This window comes from Plectropomus leopardus, chromosome 12 (genome assembly GCF_026936395.1).
Source record: "Plectropomus leopardus strain MGB_pleo_1.0 chromosome 12, ASM2693639v1, whole genome shotgun sequence".
Taxonomy (NCBI): domain Eukaryota; kingdom Metazoa; phylum Chordata; class Actinopteri; order Perciformes; family Serranidae; genus Plectropomus; species Plectropomus leopardus.
This window is the reverse complement of record NC_142187.1, coordinates 15,296,922-15,320,489: the sequence shown is the minus strand read 5'-3', so window position 1 is coordinate 15,320,489 and position 23,568 is coordinate 15,296,922. Positions and strand designations below refer to the sequence as shown.

The 23,568-nt window shown below is 39.5% G+C and overlaps 2 protein-coding genes across 3 annotated transcripts in view; both read right to left on the bottom strand.

Moving 5' to 3' along the window:
* ccdc18 (coiled-coil domain containing 18) overlaps positions 1-9,980 on the bottom strand; it is a 34,245-nt gene extending 24,265 nt beyond the window's left edge. For both annotated transcript variants that reach the window (XR_015778136.1, XM_042498468.2), the window contains exons 1-5: positions 9,456-9,980; positions 8,499-8,691; positions 1,423-1,584; positions 730-836; positions 271-399 (exon numbers count right to left, since the gene is read on the bottom strand). Coding sequence is in view for 1 of the 2 variants with exons in the window: in XM_042498468.2 (XP_042354402.2) it covers positions 271-399; positions 730-836; positions 1,423-1,584; positions 8,499-8,691; positions 9,456-9,553 (689 nt within the window). In the remaining variant the exon portion in view is untranslated. The remainder of the gene's footprint in view (positions 1-270; positions 400-729; positions 837-1,422; positions 1,585-8,498; positions 8,692-9,455) is intronic.
* A 950-nt stretch (positions 9,981-10,930) lies between these two features.
* On the bottom strand, positions 10,931-22,680 carry mtf2 (metal response element binding transcription factor 2). Its single transcript, XM_042497241.2, has 15 exons — positions 22,453-22,680; positions 21,182-21,383; positions 20,713-20,794; positions 19,253-19,363; positions 18,913-19,013; positions 18,498-18,676; positions 18,279-18,374; positions 17,191-17,259; positions 16,625-16,748; positions 16,101-16,168; positions 15,798-15,968; positions 14,955-15,060; positions 14,697-14,755; positions 14,386-14,487; positions 10,931-13,441 (listed from the first exon to the last, which is right to left on the bottom strand). The coding sequence occupies exons 1-15, from the start codon at positions 22,455-22,457 to the stop codon at positions 13,066-13,068; spliced, it is 1,851 nt and encodes a 616-aa protein (XP_042353175.2). The 5' UTR covers positions 22,458-22,680; the 3' UTR covers positions 10,931-13,065.
* Between the last annotated feature and the right edge of the window lie 888 nt (positions 22,681-23,568).

Here is a 23,568-nt window from a genome sequence, read left to right as displayed (position 1 = left end):
ATACTAACACAATAACGCCATCATGTTGTGAAGGTATATTAGACATGAAATATCTGCTTATGTTTCAAAATAGGCCAGGGTTAATGCCTTCATTTGGTTCAAATTAAAGTATTTAAATATCACATGTACCAAATGTAATTATGAGACAAAAGACAGCAGATTAATTTCATAAGGTGTTCATGCTGTTACCTAAAATGTTAAAAGACCTATAACAAACTATGAAATATGCTCTAATGAAACTGTGTGTGGAGCCCAAAATAAAAGCTTCACCGTTTGCCCAGCATCGTCTTGTTGTCCAGCTCCTCTCTGAGCGTGCTGAGCTCCTCTGTGAGAGTCGCCACCAAAATGTTACTGTGAGCTGCTGCGTCCTGGCTACACTCGGCCCTCAGCTTTGCTGCCCTGGGAAACGCACACAAATACAGGATGTTAGGATATTAATGCAATGTTCAACTAGGAGGTTAGTTTGACAGTTAAAAGAAAAAAGTAAAGGTAAAGAAGCAAATTATGAAAGCAACAATTACGCATGACTAAATAGTAGTATTTGCATAGCATTAAAGGGCCTGTAGAAGAAGATTATAGTATTATGAATGACTGACTTTAACCCTAAGCATGTACATAATATAAATACCAATTCCGTATCCAGTGTATATAAATAGGCATTCAATGGCCACATTACAATTATATAATTGGCAACATCTACAATCGTCTATGGTGTGGTCATGGGGTTACTTTAGTTCTGCAGCTTGAGTCTCCAGCTCTGCTTGAAGCTGTCGAATCTGCTCACTCATGACTGCCACACTGTTTTTAACCCCAACCCTGGGGCCTCTGAGGCGGACCTTAAAAAAGAAAACACATACAGCATTATGTTTCCACTAGTTTCTGTTCATTTATATCACAGATCTTTCTCATTATTTTATGGTTGTAGCTTTACGTTACACATGAAGCACAAGATAATACAATTTAAAGATTACAGCAACTTTGAACACAAGTTATGAAGGACTGTGTCACACTCACACAGAGCCAGTAAATGTAAAAGCAGCCGCTACAAACTTTTCATCTACGTCTATCATACTTCTCAACAAGAAAGCAGGTAATTTTTATTCATTCACTATTGCACTTTGTTTATGGATTATGCATTATGGCTTACAGTTTTTATGACTTCCCTTTAATTTCTTCAATGCCCATATATGATTAACTTTTTCAAGACGTGCAGAACTTTATATTAATTGTTTTTATTTTCGCTGTATGTAAGTCATTATGTCTGTACAGCTAACATATTGACTCTGTATTGTTTCAAGTGAATTTTCAGCTGGATGTAGCACGATTGTCTAGGCAAAATCCTTCTCCAAGGAAAATAAAGTATATTTTGTCGTATCTCACATTTATTCACACAAATCATCTGTGTAGGGATGCTCGTCATACCTGTGACTTGGAGGTCAATAATTCACACTGCAAAGCATCGAAGTCACTGATGAGCTGCTCATCCTGCACGGTCAGACAGGCGTTCTCCTGACGCACACAACCTCTATTCATCCTTGCAGAAAAAGAGTCCATCTTTTCTGACCTGGCCTTGATTGTGGCAGACTGAACAGGAAGGGAGAACACATGTGGAAGAGAGGTGTGTGTGTTTACCTTTTGGTTATGTGATACAGACTCAGTTTAAAGACATTGTCTCATAAAATATACATCATTCAAAACCAACTTTAACAGGATCCCTGCTTGGACTGTTGCCACTGTGTAATTACCCTGTTGTACGTCAACACACTCTGACAACCTACAGAAGTGGTTAAATTCATCTACCCACCAATGTTTTCAGTAGAGGAAACAATTGCCAGTTTTGTACACTTTTTTTTTTTTTTGAACTTTATTGCCAGCCATCAATAACAAGCAATTAACAGACAACAAGTCAAAAACAAAAACAACAACAACAGCCTTGAGACTGGGCTACCCATATTGAAATATGTATACATATATATACACACATATATACCATATACAAAATCGAATAGTGATGAGACAAACGACTAGTTGAAAATAAAATAATAAAAATAATAAATAGAAACATTTCCCTTACTAATACAAAATTCCTAACTCAGATAGTCAGTGACTGGTCTCCACCTCCTTTTAAAAATCCTTACTTTTAGTTGTAACTGAGCGGTCATATGTTCCATTATGTATACATGTTTGACTTTTTGTAACCATTGAGTAATGGTAGGAGGGTTAGGGTTCAGCCAGTTAATAGTAATCATTTTTCTTGCAATCATCAACAAAACATGCAATAGATAACATTGGTCTGCAGTATACAAGTGGTCAGGTAGTACATCCAGCAAAAAAAACACAGGTTCCAGGGGTAAATCCACTTCCAAAATTTTCTCCAGCTCTTCTTTGATGTTTTTCCAAAATGTCTGTATTTTTGGGCAGTCCCAGAATGTGTGTGTATGGTCGCCAACCATGCCACAGTTCCTCCAACATTTGTTGCCAGAGTTGTTTTTAAATATCGAGGTTACTAGTGGCGTCCTAAAGAACCTAATTTTAACCTTCCAGTCAAACTCTTTCCAAAGCTGACTTTAACCTTTGTGACATGCTGTACACATATTTTCCCACGTTTCATCCTCCACTACCGTATTTAGCTCCAATTCCCATTGCTGTTTAATGTGTAGTGTGTTTTCAGATAAATCTATCATTAATTTTTTATATATATGGGATATTTGTTTTTTGGGCAAAGTAGGTTGCTCAGACAGATGTATAAAATGCATTTCTATATTTGTGGGTTCTTTTTTAATATCTTCCCAGTTTGTATTTTTTGTAACATAGTGTCGGATTTGTAAGTACCTGTATAAATCACTGGGTGGTAGTGAAAACTCCTCTTGTAGTTGTGAAAAGGATTTGAACAAATGTCTGTCGATTAGTTGGTTTATTGTGATTAAGCCTCTTTCCGCCCATCTTTTATAGGCTTTATCATATATAGATGGTAGAAATTCTATATTCCCCACTATGGGCATTGCTCGAGATATAACCAGGGTCCCTTTTAATCGATTCTGTACCAAATTCCAAACCTTTAGTGTGTGTTTGATCCATATATTATTGATTTTAATTTTTTTTTGAGACTGCTGACTAAGAAATGGGAGATTCGATAGTGGTACCCCCGGTAAGGAGTTTTGTTCAATAGCGACCCATCCTGACTTTGAGTCCTTGACAACCCATGCTGCCACAGCCCGTAACTGGGCTGCCCAGTAGTAAAGTTTTAGATTGGGTAATCCCAAACCTCCCTTCTCTTTGGTCGACATCAGTATTTTCAACCGTATTCTTGGTCTTTTGTTTTGCCAGATGAATTTTGATATCATTTTATTTAGTAACTTAAATGTGGATTGAGGTACTAGGACAGGTATGGACTGAAACAAAAATAATAGCCTAGGTAAAATATTCATTCTGACCGTCTCTATTCTGCCAAACAGTGACAGGGGGAGCACATCCCATCTCTCCAGATCATTTTTGATTTCTTTAAGTAGTTTATCATAATTAGAAGAAAACAATTGTGTGATTTTAGGGGTAAGTACAATACCGAGGTATTTGAAGCCCTGTTTAGGCCTTTTAAAGGTGACCCAATCATTTAACTGGGGAGGCCAACTCCCGGATACCATCATAGCTTCTGATTTGTTTGTGTTAATCTTGTAACCTGACACTATACTATATTCACTAAGACTGTGTAGGAGAGCAGGGACGGAGGTAGCAGGGTTTTCTAAAAATATTAATATATCATCTGCGAAGAGCCAATTTATGCTGCTCGTTTCCTTCATCTGGTATTCCTTGTATGAGTTGGTTGATCTAATTAGTTCAGCCAGTGGTTCAATGCTGTTAAAACAAGGAAGGTGACAAAGCATCTCCCTGGCGGGTACCACGTCCCAGAGGGAAAATTTGGAACAATACCCATTTACCTAACTCTGGACCTGGGCTTTTATAAAAGTTTTTATCCAGTTAACAAGCTAATCATTAAAAGCCCATATATCTGAGAGTTTGTTCTAAAAAGGTCCAATCGACCCTATCGAACGCCTTCTCAGCATCAAGGCTGAGAAGCATTGATGGGGTATTCCTTTTAGCTGCTATTAATTGAAGGTTCAGGGCTCTCCTCACGTTGTCTGTTCCCTGTCGATTATGAATAAACCCAGTCTGATCTGATTTTACAAGTTTTTCGATATACTTTTGTATTCTTTTTGCTATTATGGCAGTCAAGATTTTGAAATCCACACAGAGGAGGCTGATTGGGCGGTAAGACGAGCATAGGGTCGGATCTTTGTTTTCTTTATAAATGACACTAATAATTGCATCTGACCATGACCCTGGGGCATCCCTCTCCACATTAAGTGATTGTACACTCTACATAAAACTGGGGTAAGTTCAGTTTATTAAAGTTTTATAATATTCTCCAGGAAACCATCGCCCTGGAGATTTGTTGTTTTTAAGTTTGAGAATAGTTTCTCTAATTTCCTCTTCTTTAATGGGGCATGTTATCGCATCTGCTTCATCTACTGTTAATTTAGTCAGATTGACTGAATTAAAAAAGGAGTCGATTTTTTCCTTTTTATCAGGCAGATCCTCCTTTTCATATAGCTTTTGGTAATATGAAGCAAAATGCTTCGGAGATATCTTTTGGTCATGCTAACATCTGATTAGTGGTTGGACATTTATCTTCACGTATTGCTGCTCTATTGGACTGAGCCTTCATTAGCTGAAAGGGCCAGAAGTCGGCTTGCTCTATTGCCTAGTTCGTAGTACTTTCTGTTTGTAAATCGCAGTGCCCCCTCAGCTTTATAAGTTAACAGGTCATCTAATTTCTGTCTAGTCTCTTTTAATGAAGCCAATGTTTCCTGTTTTTTTGTTTGTTGGTGTTCTGTTTCTAGTCTCTTTATTTCCTTCTCCAATTCCCTCTGTTGAGCTAGCCTTTGCTTTTTAACCCTAGAAGAGATAGCAATAATTTTACCCCTCATCACAGCTTTTGCTCCCTCCCAAAGTATAGAGGAAACCATATCATTATCGTTAAATGCAAAATAATCTGCCAGCTCTTTACACATTTCTTGTCGAATAACTTCATCGTTTAACAATGATACATTGAGTCTCCAGTATTTAAAATGTTTACTTGTTCCAATCTCAATCCTTAATGTAACAGGTGCATGGTCAGATATTGTTATTGGCTCTATATTACATTCACGAGTCCTGTACATGTCTACTCCTGATATTAAAAACATATCCAGTCTGGAGTAACTGCCATGCACCTGAGACATGAAGGTGAAGAATTTCTCCTAGGGTGCAGGTTCGCCAGACATCCACCAGGCCTAGAGCATCCATCATTGCAAGGAGAGCAGCCGATTTCTTTGATATAGAGTGCGTTCCTTGTGGAAGTCTATCTAGATTGTGTTTCAGAATGCAGTTGAAATCTCCCCCTATCAGTAGAGTTCCCTCTGCTTTATCTGCCAAAAGGGATGCCACTGTCTTAAAAAACTTTGGACAATCTTCATTTGGGGCGTAAAGATTAAGCATTGTAATTTTCGTACCTCCAGCTGTCCCTGTAACCATCACATATCTGCCTTCCCTGTCAACTATTGTTTTTTCATGGTTAAAGTAGACTGATTTATTTATAAGGATGACAACCCCTCTTTTCTTCCCATTTTTAAATGAGGAGCTATAGACTTGGTCCACCCATTCCCTTTTCAGTTTTAAATGTTCTTTTTCTGACAAATGGCTCTCCTGGATCATTGCTATTGAACAGTGCATTTTTTTAAGTTGGCTGAATATTTTTTTCCTCTTAATTGGATTATTTATACCTTTAACATTGTAACTGACAAAGTTTAGACTATCCATAAAGAAGTGTTTTGTATTTGTTGATGTGCTCCCATCTCGTTGTTATCCACATATACATAAAGTCAGATAAAAACAGGTATGCAGTGAAATGACAATGGCCCAAAACTAGTCTCAAGGTCAGCTTAACAATATAGAAAACATAGAACAAATACAGAACAGTAAACTCCCATGTTCCCAACTGGGATTTTCGATTTTTCCCTGTTACCTTTTCAAGCCTGAAAAAGAACCAGTCCCTGATGTAATCTGGGCAGAGGGTGGTGACTACTCCTCTGTGGGATTCACACACAGTGTCGGGGCTGCTATCGTCTGGTTCGTGGGACGATCGCTGCAGCTCCATATGCAGGCAGTGCTTGCAACTTTTAAGTTTAGTCTAAGTTCCGTCCATCAACACAAAACTTGTTTTTTTCCTTCCTAACTTTAATCGTTTTGCACTCTATAAAAAGAAAAAGAAAAAAAAACTTGGCGTACTCTATTGTCACTCCGCTCCACCGAGGAGGGCTTTAACATCTGACCTGGATAGCACCGCTGGCTCTCTCCTCCCTCCCGCGGCGCTCCATCTGTAGCTCGCCAGCTCTCTTTCCACCTGTTCTCGCTCATCCACCCTGACCTGGATGCCGAGCTCCTGTAGCATCGGGAAGGCTTCTGTAAGCGTCGGGTAGGTCTTCTCACCAGTCTCTGTGACCGTCTTTAGCCGTGCCGGGTAGATACACTTGGCTCTGATGTTTTTCTGCTTTAGTTGTTTGATTACATCCCGTACTAGCGCTCTCTTTTTTTGAAGCTCCGGGGAGTAATCATGATCGAAGTAAATTTGACCTGTCTTATAGAAAATCTGCCTTTGGCCCCATGCTTGTCTCAGAATAGCTTCCTTCACTGAGTAATCCACAAATTTAACAATTATGGACCTTGGACTGGCAGAGGGATTCTTCGGTTTGGCTGCCAAGGACCGGTGGGCTCTCTCTATTTGTATATTCCCCTCGGGCGCCGGCTGAAGAGCCGACTGAATCAGTTCCTTCACGAAGATTTTAACATCTCCTCCTTCACTTCCTTCAGGTACTCCGTAAATTCTCAGGTTATTCCTTCTTGATCTGTTCTGCAGATCTTCACACCTAGCCGTTAAATCCATTTCCCTGAGCAACAAGTACCGGAGCGCTCTCTCATGTCTCCTCGCTGCGTCTTCCGCATTGCTACATCTGACCCTCCGTCTCCGTGGTTCGTTTCTCAAGTTTGTCATTTCACCTTTCAGTTCTTGCATGGAGTTTTTCCAGCTTTGTCAGCGACAACCTGGTTTGGGAATGACCTTCAGATTTTTTTTCCTTAGCTTCTCTAGCTCAGCTAATATTTTGGATTCTTGGCCCTGTGTGTTAGCTTCAAGTGCACCACTGGATGCTTGAATTGTTAGCTGCTTCAAATTATCACTTTTATCCTTCTGCAGCTCCTGCTTACTTGTACCTTTGTGTCTAGTAGACGATGTCATCCTGAGTTCCGCGATTCTGCCAAGTTTTTAGTTCTTTTGTTAGGGTTAAATTATTTGTACGGACGGAGCTCAACTGTTATGCTGCGACTTCGAACATGGCGTCACCGGAAGTCCAGTTTTGTACACTTTATTTAAAGATTATTTTTTCTGGGGGTTTTTTTTGCCTTTATTTGATAGGACAGTTTATGTGAGAAAGGGGATGACATGTAGCAAAGGGCCGAGGTCGGAATCAAACCCACAGCAGTGATGAGGAAGTAGCCTCAGCATATGGGGCGTCTGCTTAACCAACTGAGCTCCTCGTTGACCCATTTATACACTTAACACATCCAAGAAGAGAATATGTCAGGGGTCCCATCATACGCCAACATGGCCTCCATTACCCAGCTCTACATCGTGACCAAATCCAAAACTTTAACTGCTCACTTGACCCTTTCCATATTGCCTCATGGATATAAATCCTGGATGCAAGATAACTTCCAAAGCTCAACAGTGACACACCCTTATCATCAGCCCCAAATTCTCAAAAAAAATCCAGCCAAAAAAAAAAATCCTCCCTCCCCCTATGCCACATTAACTAGATTACAAAGCGTTTCTTCATTTTAAAAACATTGCCAGTCTTCACTCCCTCCTTTTCCTTCTCAGTCCCAGAAACACTCACCATCTCCCTCCTGCAAATCCACCAAAATACTCCAATCCTCCACCCAAAACTGAGCTTCCTGTCTGCTCACCCACTCCCACACCAAAACCTGTGTCATTCACACCCGACCCAAAAATACAGATGCGCTGAAGACTGCTATCAAAGCAACCTGGGCTTTAATAACACCTCAGCAGTAATTTGTAGTAAAGGAGCCCCAACTAAGTATTGATTATATAGATGAACATACTTTTCAGAAGGTGGACATTTCTGTACTGTAAATCCTTTTTTTCAATTTTATCCTAGGAAATATTGTTAGAATTTGAGATACTGATTTTCATGCAGCTACATAATCCATAATCATCAAAATTACAACATGGCTTAAAATATTTCAATTTGATTATACAATAAATGAAAGTTTTTTTTTAATTAAATTACGAAGAAAAATGAACTTTTTCAAGATATTCAAATTTTTTTAGATGCACCTGTATATGTGGGTGGCTGTTTTTGTTTCACAAATATTGTTCTTCTTACCTTAGAGTTGGAGGAAGGTGGGCTGACACTGCCAGCAACAGCACGTCTCTCAGCCGTCCCACTGAGAGGCCTCTCCTGGCAAACACAGCCCGACCGGGATGGAGGATCATCAGGTGTCTGCTGGTCCTGTAAGGTCAGGCAATCAGGACTCCTCTGCTCACACTCATTTCTGTCATCATGTCCTTCTGACTGACTGTAGATGGTGCACATAGAAAAATCAGCAAAGGGAGGAAGAAATAAAGCTTCACTCAGACTCTTTGTGGTATCCTCAACTGGTGGCTGTAGGTCAGTGATACAACTTATGGCCCATGGGCAAAATGTGGCACACAATAGGGTACCGAGTGGCCCCCCAATCATTTTCTAATTCACAATAAAAATGAAATTATTCACAGTGGGAATTGTTCTTGTATTTTTAGTATAAGGTGCCAGAGTGCATAAAAAAGCATCAAAGTAGAACTTGGTTTCCATTAAACAGTGGAGGATCCCCTGCACTCCCAACACAGGTCCTAGCTAAAGCCTTAATGTCCTAAAATCCTAGAAATGTCCCAAAATTCTAGAATCATCCTAAAAATCTAGAAATATGCTAAACTTTCAATAATGTCTGAGAAATACCCTGGGACATTCAACTTGCTTTGCTTGGGGGGCATCTTTGCAAAACGACAGGGGTCCAGAGGCCAGTCGCAGCAGCCCCATACATGTTTCAAAGATTTTAGGACGTTTCTCAGATTTTTGGACTTTACCAGAATGTTAGAACATTTCCAAGACTTTACATCTTAAGATTCACAGATAACAGGACATTTCTAGGATTTAGGACGTTTCTAGGATTTTAGGACATTTCAATGATTTTAGGACATTTCTAGTATTCCTGGTGCAGGTTCACTCCTCTCTGAAGTACTTGAAGTGGTGTTGTTGCTATCAGCTGTGTGACTGTGAGTTCGTGTCAGGCAGTCAGCTCACCTCAGTCTCTGTTCCACTCTCCCAAGACTGAGCTCCGTCAGTCGAAGCAGATTCGTCAAATTGACCACATCTTCAGTTAAACTCTTGTCGTCAAACATCCGATTAATGTCAAGTGACGTTGCGTATTAACTTAAGTTGACCATCAACTTGCCCTGGCTTGCTGTTAGCTGCTCGGGCATGTTTGAGAAGTAAAGCAGCTAGCTCGTCAACACAGCATGAAAACACCTGTGTTTACAGTAAAAGCATGGTAAATTAGCAGCTAGCCTAGCTACGCCGAATGTCAACAAAGATGCTCGCTGTATCAACAGGTGGCTAACTTAGCTAGTTAAAGTTATCGTTCTAGTAAAAGGCCGGACAAACGACCCGGAGAGATAACGTTTAGCCTTACGTTTTGAATTAAATATTACAGCTGTTCGTCCTGGTGTTATGACAGCATAAAAAAAATGCGTATTTGAAATTTCTAGTTAAATAAAACGCCACAACGTAGATGTGTTGAGGCCATAGAAGCAGGGTAGCCGGAATAATTTGTATTTTTAGTCACCGCCTACATCCTAACAACGAGTTCTGTGATTGGATGAGCTGGAGATGCGTGCGCAGTGATTGGTGGAGACGGTTGTCAATGGCAGTGGCCGCGAACACTGGCGCGTGCACTGGAACTGTCACATGTACAACTATTAGTGATGGGTGTTTTCAAAGGATCGGTTCATTTGAGTCGATACATGTAAATGTATCGAATCTTTCGAGTTTTGATACTTTTTGCAAAATATTGTGTCACCTTTCTCTGACACTCTGTTACCATCTATTCGACAGTCAGTATTGCCTGCCTCAAAATCTTCTCTCCAAACAATACAATCATTTACTAGGTAGGAATAATTAAAATAAACTATTAATTTTTATGAATTGATTCAGTATCCCATCCGCAGCATCCCTCGGTTACCTTATTCATGTGGTGTCGGAATAATCTGACAAATGAGCTGGATTTGATCCATTACTTTGCACTTCATTATCAAAGTGTTGTCTAAATGCTCTGATCAATTAACTACAGCACATCTTTTTTGATAGCGTTTGTTGTTTCCACACTACAACTTAAAGATATACTATGCAGGATTTTCCTGCAAAACACACACACACACGCATATATATATATATATATATATATATATATATATATATATATATATATATATATAGACACATGCTACAATAATCCCCATAAGGGATCACCTTTGACCTGCTAGAAGAGTGTGGCAGTTTATTTTTAATACTTTAGACTCTAACCTCTGCCTGCATTTTCCTCTTTTTACTGCACAACCAGATTTTTTCTGGTTACGCAAGTGACCTGACATTAAAAAAGAAAACCAAAAGTGCCATTCAAAAAGATTAGTTCGTTCATTTTTGTCCATCACTACACAACTGTAGCTTTGGTTAAAGAGGCAAATAAAGAGCAAATAAACATTTATTATGCAATACAACAGTTCAAAATATCAGCTTTTATTTATCCTTTGACTAAACAGGTTCAGAAGTAACACGTCAACCTATATAATGATGTATAAAAATGTAATAAGAGGAATCTCAAGAGACAAAGCAGACGTTACATGTATGTTCTTTGGCTACTGAAGCCTGCTGGAAGCCAGTGGTAGCAACATGATGGCTGGAACACTGGTTTAACTGAGGAGAGAAGCTTCAAATGCACTGACTACATCCCTATAATGAAGAGGTATCAATGTCAAAAAGCTCTGTCTTTTTTTAACAAAAAATACAAACATCTCAAAAAAGAGAACTGAATATTTACCTCATGCAATGAATTACAGCATATTAGTTTTCCAGTGATTGTTTTCTTACTCAGTTTAAACAAGTGTAGCAGTAAAATGGACTACAAGTTATTTTGCTCATAGAAAGAAAAAAGCTAACATACATACATACATACAGATGGTCCAAAGTAATGTGACAAATGGAGGACCTGATATAAAAATACTGACCAACAACACTGAGCAAATAACTTAAACCTGCTGTCACGCTGCAAATGTGGGTCTAGGCAATACAGTGAAGTTATTGGGCATATCCTGAGTGTGTAGACAAGGTGAACTTGACTGTAAAAGCAAAATCCAAGTGCATTTTTGCACCCCTCTCACAAAAAATAAATGACTGAGTCAAATTATCACAATAATTTTAAAGATAATGCTGAAACTCCATTTTGTTAAGCCGCATGGTCCAAATATGGCTAAACAACACGTTTGTAGAGGACTAACTTGCATAGGCAAAACAAAAAAAAAGCAAAAAACGTATGAATTCTATGTGTGGAAACTGGGTAAACGACATTCATCTTATGCAGCACTTTATTTCAATAACGAGTAGACAAAGTAAAATCTAAATAGGTCCTTTAAGATTTCAGTCAACATTTAACAGTCATTTTAATCAATTTCAAATCAAAATATTTTAAAGGTTATGCACTTAGACTAAGGCGGTGGAGCTTATTGCAAATCTTTACTATGAAAACAAAATTTGTATAGGGTTTTCTTTTTTTTTTGAATGGACACAATTTACTTATAGTCCTCTTGGGTTCCTGAATATTTATCATTTATACACCATTTTTTCTTTTCAACTTTGGGGATATTATTTTTTCATAATCTCGTTTGTATTTAAACTGGGAGCTATGATCAATAAAGAAAGAGATTTAAAGAACATCATCACAGATGAAAATGCTGCCTTTTAGGAGCTGAAAAGTTCAAATTGTCTATTCAGAATGAGATGACGACCTAACATATAATTTGATATGTGCAATCCATAATTTACAAAAAGAAGAAAACGCCTGACAAAAAAGGCATACGAGAAAGTACAAGTGGAAAAGTTAATAATAAACGTAGTATAATTCTATATAAAATAAAACATTTGCAGCAGCAAATCTCTTTTGTTTTGAGTTCCTCTTTACAAAACACAAATGAAGGATATGTCTGCCCAAGACAACAAGAGGTACTCATAGCTGGGACTAGAAAAGGAGGGGATAGACTTTTCAAAACCTGATTAGTAAGAATATAAATGTTAACCAAACATGAATTGTTGATTGCATGATTGCAGTAGTGAAATTAATGAAAAATCTTTGAACAAAACATCCCCTTTTTCTCTTATTCTGCAAAATATATGGTTCAGTGCCAACCAAATACATTCTGTCAAAAAAACGTAGGTCGCAAAGTTAACTCATCTGGAAATGAAAAGCATATCACTGGATTAAAAAATAAGTATAATAATGATTCACTGAAAGCCTACAGGTTCAGTTCAATGATCAGTTATTTGCCCCTGAATAAATGGGGTTTGCTGTAAACATTCAAAGAAAATAATGAAGGCAGAAAAACACAAATATGTTATGGCATGATGACAATGCCTCATCTTAATCAATTAATCTTAAAGGAAATGAGGGAAAGACATGTTTGAATGTGCACTGAACCGGTAGGCTTTGCAGTGAGCTTAGCAGGCAAAACTTGCTCCTGTCTAAACTAAACAAAGGCATATATGAATTAATGCTCTGAATACAGGCTGTGTACACACATGTCCTCAGCACAGCCATTAACCTTTTGCAGGCGCTGGTTAAAAGTTAAAAGTGATGATGTCAGGTCTACGAGGCAGTGACTCCTTCCCATTCCACCAGGTACTGCACCTTGCCATCAAGGGTGACCCGTCGTGCCAGGACTTTATACTTTTCCCCACAAGCCAGCCGCCCTGCTGCTCCGAAATAGCTGCTGATGGAGCTCTTGAGGTGGGAGAGCTGGCTGTTGGGGTCCATGCCGTGAACTATGTCTGTGGAGTGAAGCCCCGGGAGTGGGCTCAGCATCTCCGTAGCTGAGGGGTTTGGGTCTGCGTGACTAGGAGGGGGGATCTCTGGGTTGGGGGGCTGCAGGGCCCTTCGCGGCCGCCCACGTTTCCTTTTTAAGGGTGGAGCGGAAACAGGCATGGTGCAGGCTGTGGTGTGCATCTTGCTGGAGCTACAGAGGCTGTAGGGGGTTTGATAGGAAAAGAGGAAGTCAATAAACTGATTTTAATTCTGAGGGCAATAACAAAAACAAAAGTATACAGAGGGGAATTACAAAATCAAAACTGAAGCTGTATTCACAACGCCATGTGGCAACTGACCTGAGAACTGCCTACATGCATGAGTGTTCACGAAAAAAGCAAAGCCTTTTTTAAAAACACCTGCTGCCACTGCAGTCCAGGATGGTGGGGCAAACTTCCTTTTTTTCTTTTAAATGCCTGTGTGTCCCTTTGTATCATTCTGTGCCCCCTCTCAAATTTCAGAGGTTTTTGCAGGTCTGTGACTGCAGCGAAGGCGGAGCTCTCTGTGAGCTCTTTTTTTCTTCAGCAATAGTCAATCGTGGGGTTTATAATTTGTCAATCCATTCACAGCTGATCAGGTCAGATCAATGGATGAGAGGAGCTGCTGTTTGTGAGTCAAAGCAAACTGTTAGACCCAGCAGAATGAACGATTAAATTCACTTTCAATGCACCTGAATTTCTGCTGCTCTGTCTCTGCACTCTGAACAGTACATATATATTTCAACAGTGCTTCCTAATGAACGGTCCACCTCTGAAAATGAAAAAATCTATCCGTGGCAGCCCACCACAAATGAATAAATGTGTGGAAACATCAGGGTAGTCCGGATGAATTGCTTGCAACGTGAATGTTTAAATCAAATTTATGTTAATCCATGACAATCTCATCATGGTGCTAGAGGAAAAGGAAAGGGGTATGGGGATATGGGATATGTCGTCTAGGAACCATGTGTGTCTGTATACATTTTCATTGCAATCCATCCAAAAGCTGTTGAGATATATCAATGAGGACCACAAAAGCAGGCCAACCAAACGACATTTCCCCACATACAGCCATAGATGTCAAAGTGAGAAACGAGTAAATGTTGCAGTTGCATAGCAGGCATACCTGGACTGTCTTGAAATGCTAGTTGAGGTAGTTTCAGTGGTGCTCAGAGCTCCTGTGGACTCCACATCTGAGGTTCTTGAAGACAACAGAGACCTCTCACTCCTGGTGTTGCAGAGAAGAGACAAAAGGTTATAAAAATTATACACAAATAAAGAAAAATGCTGTTGAAACTAAGTTACAGTTCGTGTACATAGAGCTGAATCAATTGGTCAATCAGTTTATTTGAAAATAAAAAAAAGTTGTTGGTTGCAGCCCTAACAATTACACATTAGAGCAGTCATAATAATTCTGCACCACAGTCGCTCACTTACTTGATAGAGGTTAAGTGATCCAACGTGTGGGGCTCTAGTGGTAGAGACTTTCTTACTTCCTGTCAAAGACAAAAACATATACATCACATTTCAGTGGGTTTCCTTTTAATTTAACAGTTTCTCAATATCCCCTGAAAAAGTTACAGATTTTGTGTGAGCTCAGACCTATAGAGAAATGCAACAATGCCCTCCCCTCTCTATGTACACACCCAGCTCACGCCCACTAACACATACATTCAAATGCATGCGCACACACACCTGGGGCAAGAGTTCACTGCGTTGTGGTTTAGCCAGAGAACGTGCTCCTTGCTTCCTCTTTTTTTTCTTCTTCTTCTCTGTGCCATTAGTTAAAGTACTGCACGCTCTGGAGCAACAATAACAACAACAACAACAGTTTCACAAGTTATGACAGTTGTTCATTAATAACACTATCACTCTTAAAGAGACAGTTCACCCAAAAATCATATTTTCATCTTACCTGGAGCACTTTTTATCAGTCTAGATTGTTTTGGTGTTGGAGATATCGGCTGTAGAGATGTCTGCTTTTTCTAAATCTCGATGGCACTCACCTTGTGTTTCTCAAAGCTGTGGACCTGCCACTACACTCTAGCTACCTCTTGGATGACATCTTTCATCTCCCTTTGCTTCTCTATTGATGTACTCTACTCCTCCCTAACTTAGAAAAGATTTAGCAGCCAGACATTTCTTCATTATCTGTTTATGAGCACCTGAGATCGTCAATGAGAATAGCTGGTCCACCATAACAGTCCACCTTAAGGGAGGATAACTTGGCTCACTAACTTTGGAGCTAACCCTCTTACGTGCTCTTTGATCAGCAGGTGACAAGGGAGCTTGTCTTGGGTTGTGAGGAGATGTAGCATTGATTCACTGACAAAGTGCCTAAACTGTTCACAAGTTGCAGTGCTACATTTATTTTTATACTCTCTGCTATACTCACAACAACAAAACACTCACCAAGCACACAATTTGGCACCAAAATGAGGTACCGAAATCTGCATGGTGATTCATTTTGGTGTCCCGCTGAGAAATCTCAAAACATCTAACTTCATGAGTTCAAATGTAGGTTTCACGACGCCTTACCTCATCCCAGATAGCCCCTTGGTGGACTTGCATCCCTTGATGGTGATTTCATGTGAAGCCCTCTCCATCCCCCTGCTGGTTGGCTCATCAGAGTTGGGGGGAGCAGGAGGGAAACGGATCCTCAACCCAAACAAGTGCTTCTTTTTCTTAACCTCCTTCCCCGACATAAACCTGAAAGAGAGAAGGAGGGCAGGTAATGGCAGGTAGAAACACATTAAAAAGAGTTTTTTAAAAAACTGGGACAGATTGGAGTTCAGAAAAAGACTGGGGGTCATGGCATTAACCAGTAAAGAAATAACTTACATGCTGCTGTTGTTGTTTAATGCCTCCAGAACACTTTCATATCGCTGTGATCTGGGAGTGTTGGCGAGCTGAAGACATGAGGGAGAGCAGGTCGCCAAGCAGGAAAGACAGGGTGCAAAAAAGTACATAAGGTAAATATTTCACAGTATCAACACAACATGGTTTCAAAAGCTGATTTGGCAAACAGGGATCATTTAAAAATAATTAACCCTCTGGGACCAGCTATGTATTAGTGAATTAAGCAACTACATATTATAGACACTTAATGTTTAGTCCTTGTCCAGTGCCAAATCAAAAATATACAATCTTTGTTTTTAGATTAGATATTATGCTACAAAAATAAATACAAATACTGTGTGTGTGTGTGTGTGTGTGTGTGTGTGTGTGTGTGTGTGTGTGTGTGTGTGTGTGTGTGTGTGTGTGTGTGCGTGTGTGTGTGTGTTCCCATCCAGAATTGGCCTCTGGTGTGTTACAAACTACAGTTACTGAACATTCACATGCAACTTGTTAAAAGGTGCCTTTACCTCCCCCAGCTGCAGCAGATCCCAGTTATCATTGATATAAGTCATCAGGTCCATCTCGGAGTCAAAGTATTTCTTTTTGTGGATCACACTCAAGTTGTACAGACTCAGATGTGCGACATCCTCCCTGAAATATTTGAGCAAAAGTTGTACTTTCTTTACTTGGCCTGGTTCCAAAAGAATGTCATGGAAAATAAGCAAAGGGATGGGACAGCTAAAGTGTAAAAAACACTACATTGCCGGGTATTATTCAATGAGAAGAACAAGTGAAAGCCGGCTCAGTGAGGGAAAAACGTTATAAAGACAACATATTTATACATCTCTCTCAATGATTTTCAACTAAACCAGAGTTAGTGAATATACCAGCAATCACCATTTGATCCCCTGAAAGTGGCGCTGACTGTTGGAAAATTCAGACATATCATAACACTGGAACTTAATGATAGGTATCTAGCACTTGGGAAGAAAGGCAATCACACCCTTGCTTATTTAATCACATAATAATGTGTACTGTTCTGAAGGAAGGCTGTCTGGATTGAAGCTGAACATGCATCTTAAGATTCACTTACCATCTGAGAGGCAGTCTGCTGAGGTACTCTGGTCCACCATGGCAAACGGAACAAATAAACAGATAAAACCTAAAGTTACACAAACACAAAAGAGCGTCAGGTTTACATTGCAAAAGGATTTGGTGACCACAAACACAAAGTGGAGGTGAAGAACGCCACCACACCAAGCATTTTATTCATTTTCTTTGGTAGGACAGCTGAGTGAACAGTTTTTTTTTTTTTTTTATCCAAACCATTTATTTTTTTAAGGTTGTGTGCAATCATTTAATTAAGTTTTTTTCACTAGTAAGAACTTGGATTGTAGCAAGAAGTTAAAGTGCTGTTGCTACCATTAGCTGCAGTTTCTTATACTTATATACATTAATCTTAAATGGTGGTTAATGTGTTGACTGGATGCTAAAGGCCCCTACCAGAGTGCTCTTCAGCAGCCTGCTGCAGGTTTTTGTAATGGTTTTCAAGCAGTGTGAAAAATCTTGCTTGTTGTTTTTCCGTTGCTGAGTGCCTTGTGTTTGTCCGCTCTATGCGATTCATGTTTTTGCAGGATCGCCCTGATTTGAAAAACTTGAACTCAGAGTGGAAAAGCACCTGACATCGTTGCCGTTTTTTCACCTATCCAATCAAGAAAATTTGACCTTCTGGTGGGACGCCCCTCTCCTCTTCCTCGGGGTCTTGTGTGCCCAAAGAGATATCCATTTCAATGTAAGCAACATACTATTTGGGAACAACCTTTCACCCCAAATTAGAGCTAAAAGGGCGCTTTGCCTGTCCATTTTTACTGCAGATTTTAAGGTACAGATCTGTGAGTTTACTTCTCGGCAAAATAATGGTTACACTAAGCACAGGTAATTTGGTGGTTGCCTTGCAAAACTTTTTATTTTTTTTAAATAAATAATAAAAAGACATAGCAAGCTACAAGAGCGTTCTGTCTGATCAGACTTTAAAAAGTGAAGTGTGATGAACCCGCTGTCTGATAAGGGCCTGAAGTGTCCAGGTAATTCTACCTGACCCCTGCCAGGCAATCAGAAGTCTTCTCCCCAGCCATGGTATAAAAATACAAGTATGACACATATACAGAACGGTATATGCACCTATCTCCGTAGAGCATGGGCATCTGTAAGCAATGGAGACACGCCTCATGAAACCACTGCTGACACCCGTTACACTGCAGCATCTTCAGGTACCAACTTTGACAAAAGAGAGAGAGAGAGAGAGTACTGTGGTTACAACGGGGCATGTGGGAAAAAGTTAATCCACATTCTCAATTCTGTCCTCTAAAGTATGTAATGTGTATGTAAGTATGTACTCACTCTCCTGGACCTCCACAGTAGCAGTAGCACTGCTGGATGTTAGTCTTATGGCCTTGATCCCAAACCAGTTCTTCCAGAGCGTATGGGAAGGACAGGTGCAGCTCCATGTGCTGCTGCTGCTGCTGCTGCTGCTGCAGAAAGCCTTTGGCAGACGATCCCCTAATGTGTGCACCGCCCCTCTGTAAACCACATTGACAAAAAACATGTTTACCCCGTCACAAAACTATGTACATATACAGTATTTACTCCATGGATTATCTTAGCACGACAGAATCTCTTATCTCCAATTTACTTTCAGGTTTAAGCAGAAAAGATTAAGTCTCACAAAACATCCATCACGTAAATACCCACTCATCTAATCCAACAAGTCATACATTTAAGGTTTCATGTATTTATACTCAAACAAAAAGTGTACCTTAGGTATAGAAGTGAGCTCACACTCTGAGCACAGCCACTTGTCATCTGAGTCAATGACCGAGGCATCTATGATGGGAGAGTGGCACAGCTGATGGTAGCCTATAAGACAATGAACACATTTACATGCAGCTGCCTTCCACTGGATCACTGTTTGAAGATGCATGAATGCCCTTGATGACCAGAGATTACAGTTCAATGGGTAGATGAATAAAGAAATTTTATTTTATTAAAAAGACTTTGGCTGTTAAAAAAAGGGGGAAAAAGGATAACATAAGACAACTGCCCTTACTGTTTAGTTTCTTGATGGGTATGAGAGCACTAGAATCAATGAGCAGTACCTTGTCCACACTTGTCACAAATGACAATTTCATTGGGTTCATCTGAAGTTTCATCCTGGCATATAGAGCACACAATGTCATCGTCATCATCCTCGTCATCATCTTCATCCCCTGAAATGGACAAAGGGAAAATTGTGATAGAGTAAAGGTGATAAGACCATCACAAGTGGTGTTATAAAGGCAAACTACAATATTTTCCAAAGTGGAGCCTTTTCATCCATGTTTGCATGTTGTCAAAGTATCTAATGGAGACAATAGTTTTTGAAACTGGTCTTGTACCGAGTGAGAGCGCTGCAGCCAGCAACAGTGAAACAGGCTGAAATTTAACTACTTGGGGCATGTTAACACTTTTAATTTACATCTACTAAAAGCATGTTTGTTTGTTTTTTTTTACCACGGACAGGCTGAGATTAAAGAAGTAAGATTTTTTTAACCAAAAACAAACCAGCCAAACTCCAATTAAATAAACAGTTCTTTTAGCATGCACATGGCAGCATATTTTCCAATTCTAACTAGGTGAATTAACAATTTATTTTAACAAAAAACCAGAGTTGGTGATTGTTGGAACAGTGGAAAGACAAACTAACATTTTTTTGAGTTTCCGTTTGTTTCGGTCGACTTGGGATTAAGTGTGTTTCACAATGGTGAAATTACTGTTTATTTAAATCTATCTGGTAGGTCTTACAATAGTGACTTTGGGGCTGTTTCTGGTTTAACAAAAATGATATTACTATTTAACAAAATGATCTATATCTGTAGGGATCCTTTCCATAATGGTGTCAGACAGAACAATAATCTGAGTCTAACAGTACATGTCTACATCACTGCAGCAGAGTGCGAACTTCAGCCACTGGAGGTCAGCAGAAAACAAGGCTTTTAACAGTCGTCAACTTTTTAATCAGCACTAACACTGTATTCATAAAACTGTGTGACAAAATGTGTATCAGTCCACTTTAAAATCAGTTAAGATTGAAAAAGAAATACACATTCAAATGGTGGATATTTGTCAAATATGTTACACTTTTTAATCAATCATAAATCATTTTATGATTTCTTATAAAGCAAATCTGTGTCATATCTGCATTTTAACTGACTGGTTTGAGGGTGAATAGACTCTGTCCTCTCTGTGTACCTCCCCTATGCTCATCTTCACATGCAGGGAGCGCACTTGTACTGTACTGATGCCAGACACTGTGGACAGTTAACTGCCAGCAGCAAGAGCAGGGAGATAAGTAACGCAGAGGAAAGCAGACACGGGTGTGAACAGCACAATACTATTCTTAAAATTTCAGCAAAATCACAATTAAACTGTACTGAATCTAGACTGCAGATGCTGTCAGGCATTAAATAGCATTTATGTTTTTTAGATTACTTGCAAATTGTCTTGGAGTTCATTTTTATTCAATCGTAAGATCCAAGTATTTCATAAACATGCACATCTTGAAGTTGAGGGAACTTACCTGTCTGGATATCCTTCCACAGAACCCAAGACTTGGACCGATCCTCAAAAACCACAAAGCATCGCTGCTTGTCTCGATCTATCTAGAGGAGGAAAACAAAAAGATTTGTCTCCCTAAACACCACACTGTTCTCAAAAACCTTAACATCCTCTCAGGCATCTCACATCTTTAGACTAGTCCTGTAAGACATGAGATAAAATAGTTCAGGTCACATCTGCCTACTTTAGAGACTTTTGCCAGGTAGACTCTATATTTCCTTTTATCAAAACTGCAAAGCATCATCTATCTGTAACAGCAGAGGTTTTATAAAAAACTGTGGCCAAAAAAGTTTCAAAACTGTCAAATTTATACATCTGAAGCCTTTACTAGGGTGCTTTTCCACTGCACTGTTTCCGGTGTTTTGAGTATCTGGTGTACTGTGATAGGAAACTCATTTTAGCATCAGTGGGGGTTTTTCCCTCACACTAACCTTCGTGATTGTCCCCAAGTAGAACAAGCCATCTGACCACCGGGCCAAGACGTCCTGTCCCTCTGTGAACCTGTCAGACATGCTGTCCTCTCCATACTCTCCCCTAGCAGAGAGGCTTGTGGGGGACAAGGACACAGCCTGCTGCTGCCGCTGTGGGAGAGCTCTGTGATGGACAGACAGGTGATCCACAACCCCGGAGTCTCTGAAAGAATAGGAATAGAGGCATCACCCACTATTTTCAGTTGTTATTGTCTATGTGTTGCTGACAGTGTGCTTTATGTCACTAATATTTATGTATGCAAGCATAGATGCAGCAATGCAGAGAAATAATTCCATTGAGAGTTAGGGTAAAAATGCCAGTACAAGATGAGGTAATCTTTACATATAATTTGAGTCAATTTCATTTCTATCGCACATCACAACTTTGCCTCAAGGATCTTTAAAATCTGAGCAGCATACCACATCATCTGTCCTTTGTCTCTTCATAATGATACATCTTTTGCTTAAAAATAATGCTACTATCGGCATAATAGTTTGGATCACCGGTGAATTTGCTTTGTAACAAATAATAGGAATAATGTGCCGATATAACTGTGAATTTCAAGTTAAATATTGTTGCATGTGCATTGGAAAATACATGATACGTGTGGTTGCAGAAAAACAATGACTCAAAATAAAACGCATGCCATTTCCCCTTCAGTGCATACAAACAACATGTGATTATTCTCATAATTAGTGCTAATTGGTAATTAATCCCAAACATGCGGTCAGTAAAACGGCTGCAGGGAAATGCCAAGTAATAAATAAAGTAATAAATAGCCTGACCACCGACAAAAACTAACACACACGCAAAGGTTGCTATAAAAATTTAACACATAGCTACATATAAACTAATAATTGAATGTCAGTGACATTTTTTTCAGTTGTGAATATACATATTAATGACTTAATTTTCATATTTGCCTGCAAAACAATATTCAATAAGTTGTTTAAGGGGTTGTGGATTTCTTATTTCTATTTCCCTTTAGCCACAGTCCGTCAGTCCGAGATTCCCTTTGTTCGGATACTGGGAGAACATGGTCAATATGAGCAACTTGCGAGTATAAAGGGACAATTTGAGATAACGTTATGTTGTAATATCATGTGTATGAAAAAGCTAGCCCCCACGCGTGATTGTTCGCATGAATAATCCGCATGCAAAGCGGTAACCCGGAGAGGTCGCTGACCGTCGGACCCACACCCCCGACAGGAGGAAAACATGACAACAATACCTCATTCGGTCACCTCCGCTTCTACAAACGACTCGTACAGTAAAAAAAACTAAATAGGAATGGCCGCTGTCGTCCTTCTTCTTCCGCCGGTGTTTTTATTTCAAAGTATATCGCGGAAACTTGCGGGGCTCGTGCCTTCTTCAGAAGATAACAAACGGTTCATTTTCCCCCAACACATTCGCCATTTTGGTTTCCCGCTGATGATCGGGGAGTGCATTATGGGAAGCGTTTAAACGACTGCTGCTGACTGCTACGTTCACCTTTTTTTTCAAACATTTGAAAATGTAGGCAGGGCATTTACCAAACACAACATATCCGCCCCTTAAAGAAGAATAAGATGTACTTTTTCGTGGATTATTGCATGTGTTCTGCGAAACTTCATCTGTAAATACAAACAGTATTATAAAATAACGGTCAGATATTATTGCAGATTTAACATTAGCAGATTGAACAAACGTTCAAAATTTAAATTAGGCTGTGTTTGTAACCTCGTGGCCACTCGCCGGCGCTACAACCAACATTGTGCAGTGCTGACAGGTATTTTTTAGAAATTAGTATTATTTTGGATGTTTTGACCGGAAGTGGAGTGCCCCAGGGATGACGTTTTTCTGTAGGCTTACTGGAAACTAACATCACCCTGGTTCCCTTGTCAAAAAGCATGGGAGATTTTTCCATTTGACTTTGGATTGTTGCAGAAAATAAGCTCTGTGGTGAACAAACATTAATGAAACTAAGACATTTTGTTCATGAAGATAATCTTAACAAATGAACACCACCTTAGGGTTTTTGAGGCCTAAATACAACCGCCAGAAGTTTAAAGCTATTGACTAAAACAAACCACACTGTGGTCATGTCGCCATTGTTACAAAGCTGTAAAGTTGTTATTAGTTGTTCATTAAGGGTTTTTTCTTTCTTTCTTTTTAGTTATGTATTTAGTAATTTATTAGATTAAAGGCACATGCTTACATACATACACACCACATACACTAACATCAAATCAGCATCCTCTTCCCTTGTGGAAATTTTGTTAACTGACCTGTTTTTACTGTTCTTATTTCATGTTGGTGTTTATTAGTTTTGTCTGTGTTCTGTCTTTTGTCTTGCAATTAAAAAAAA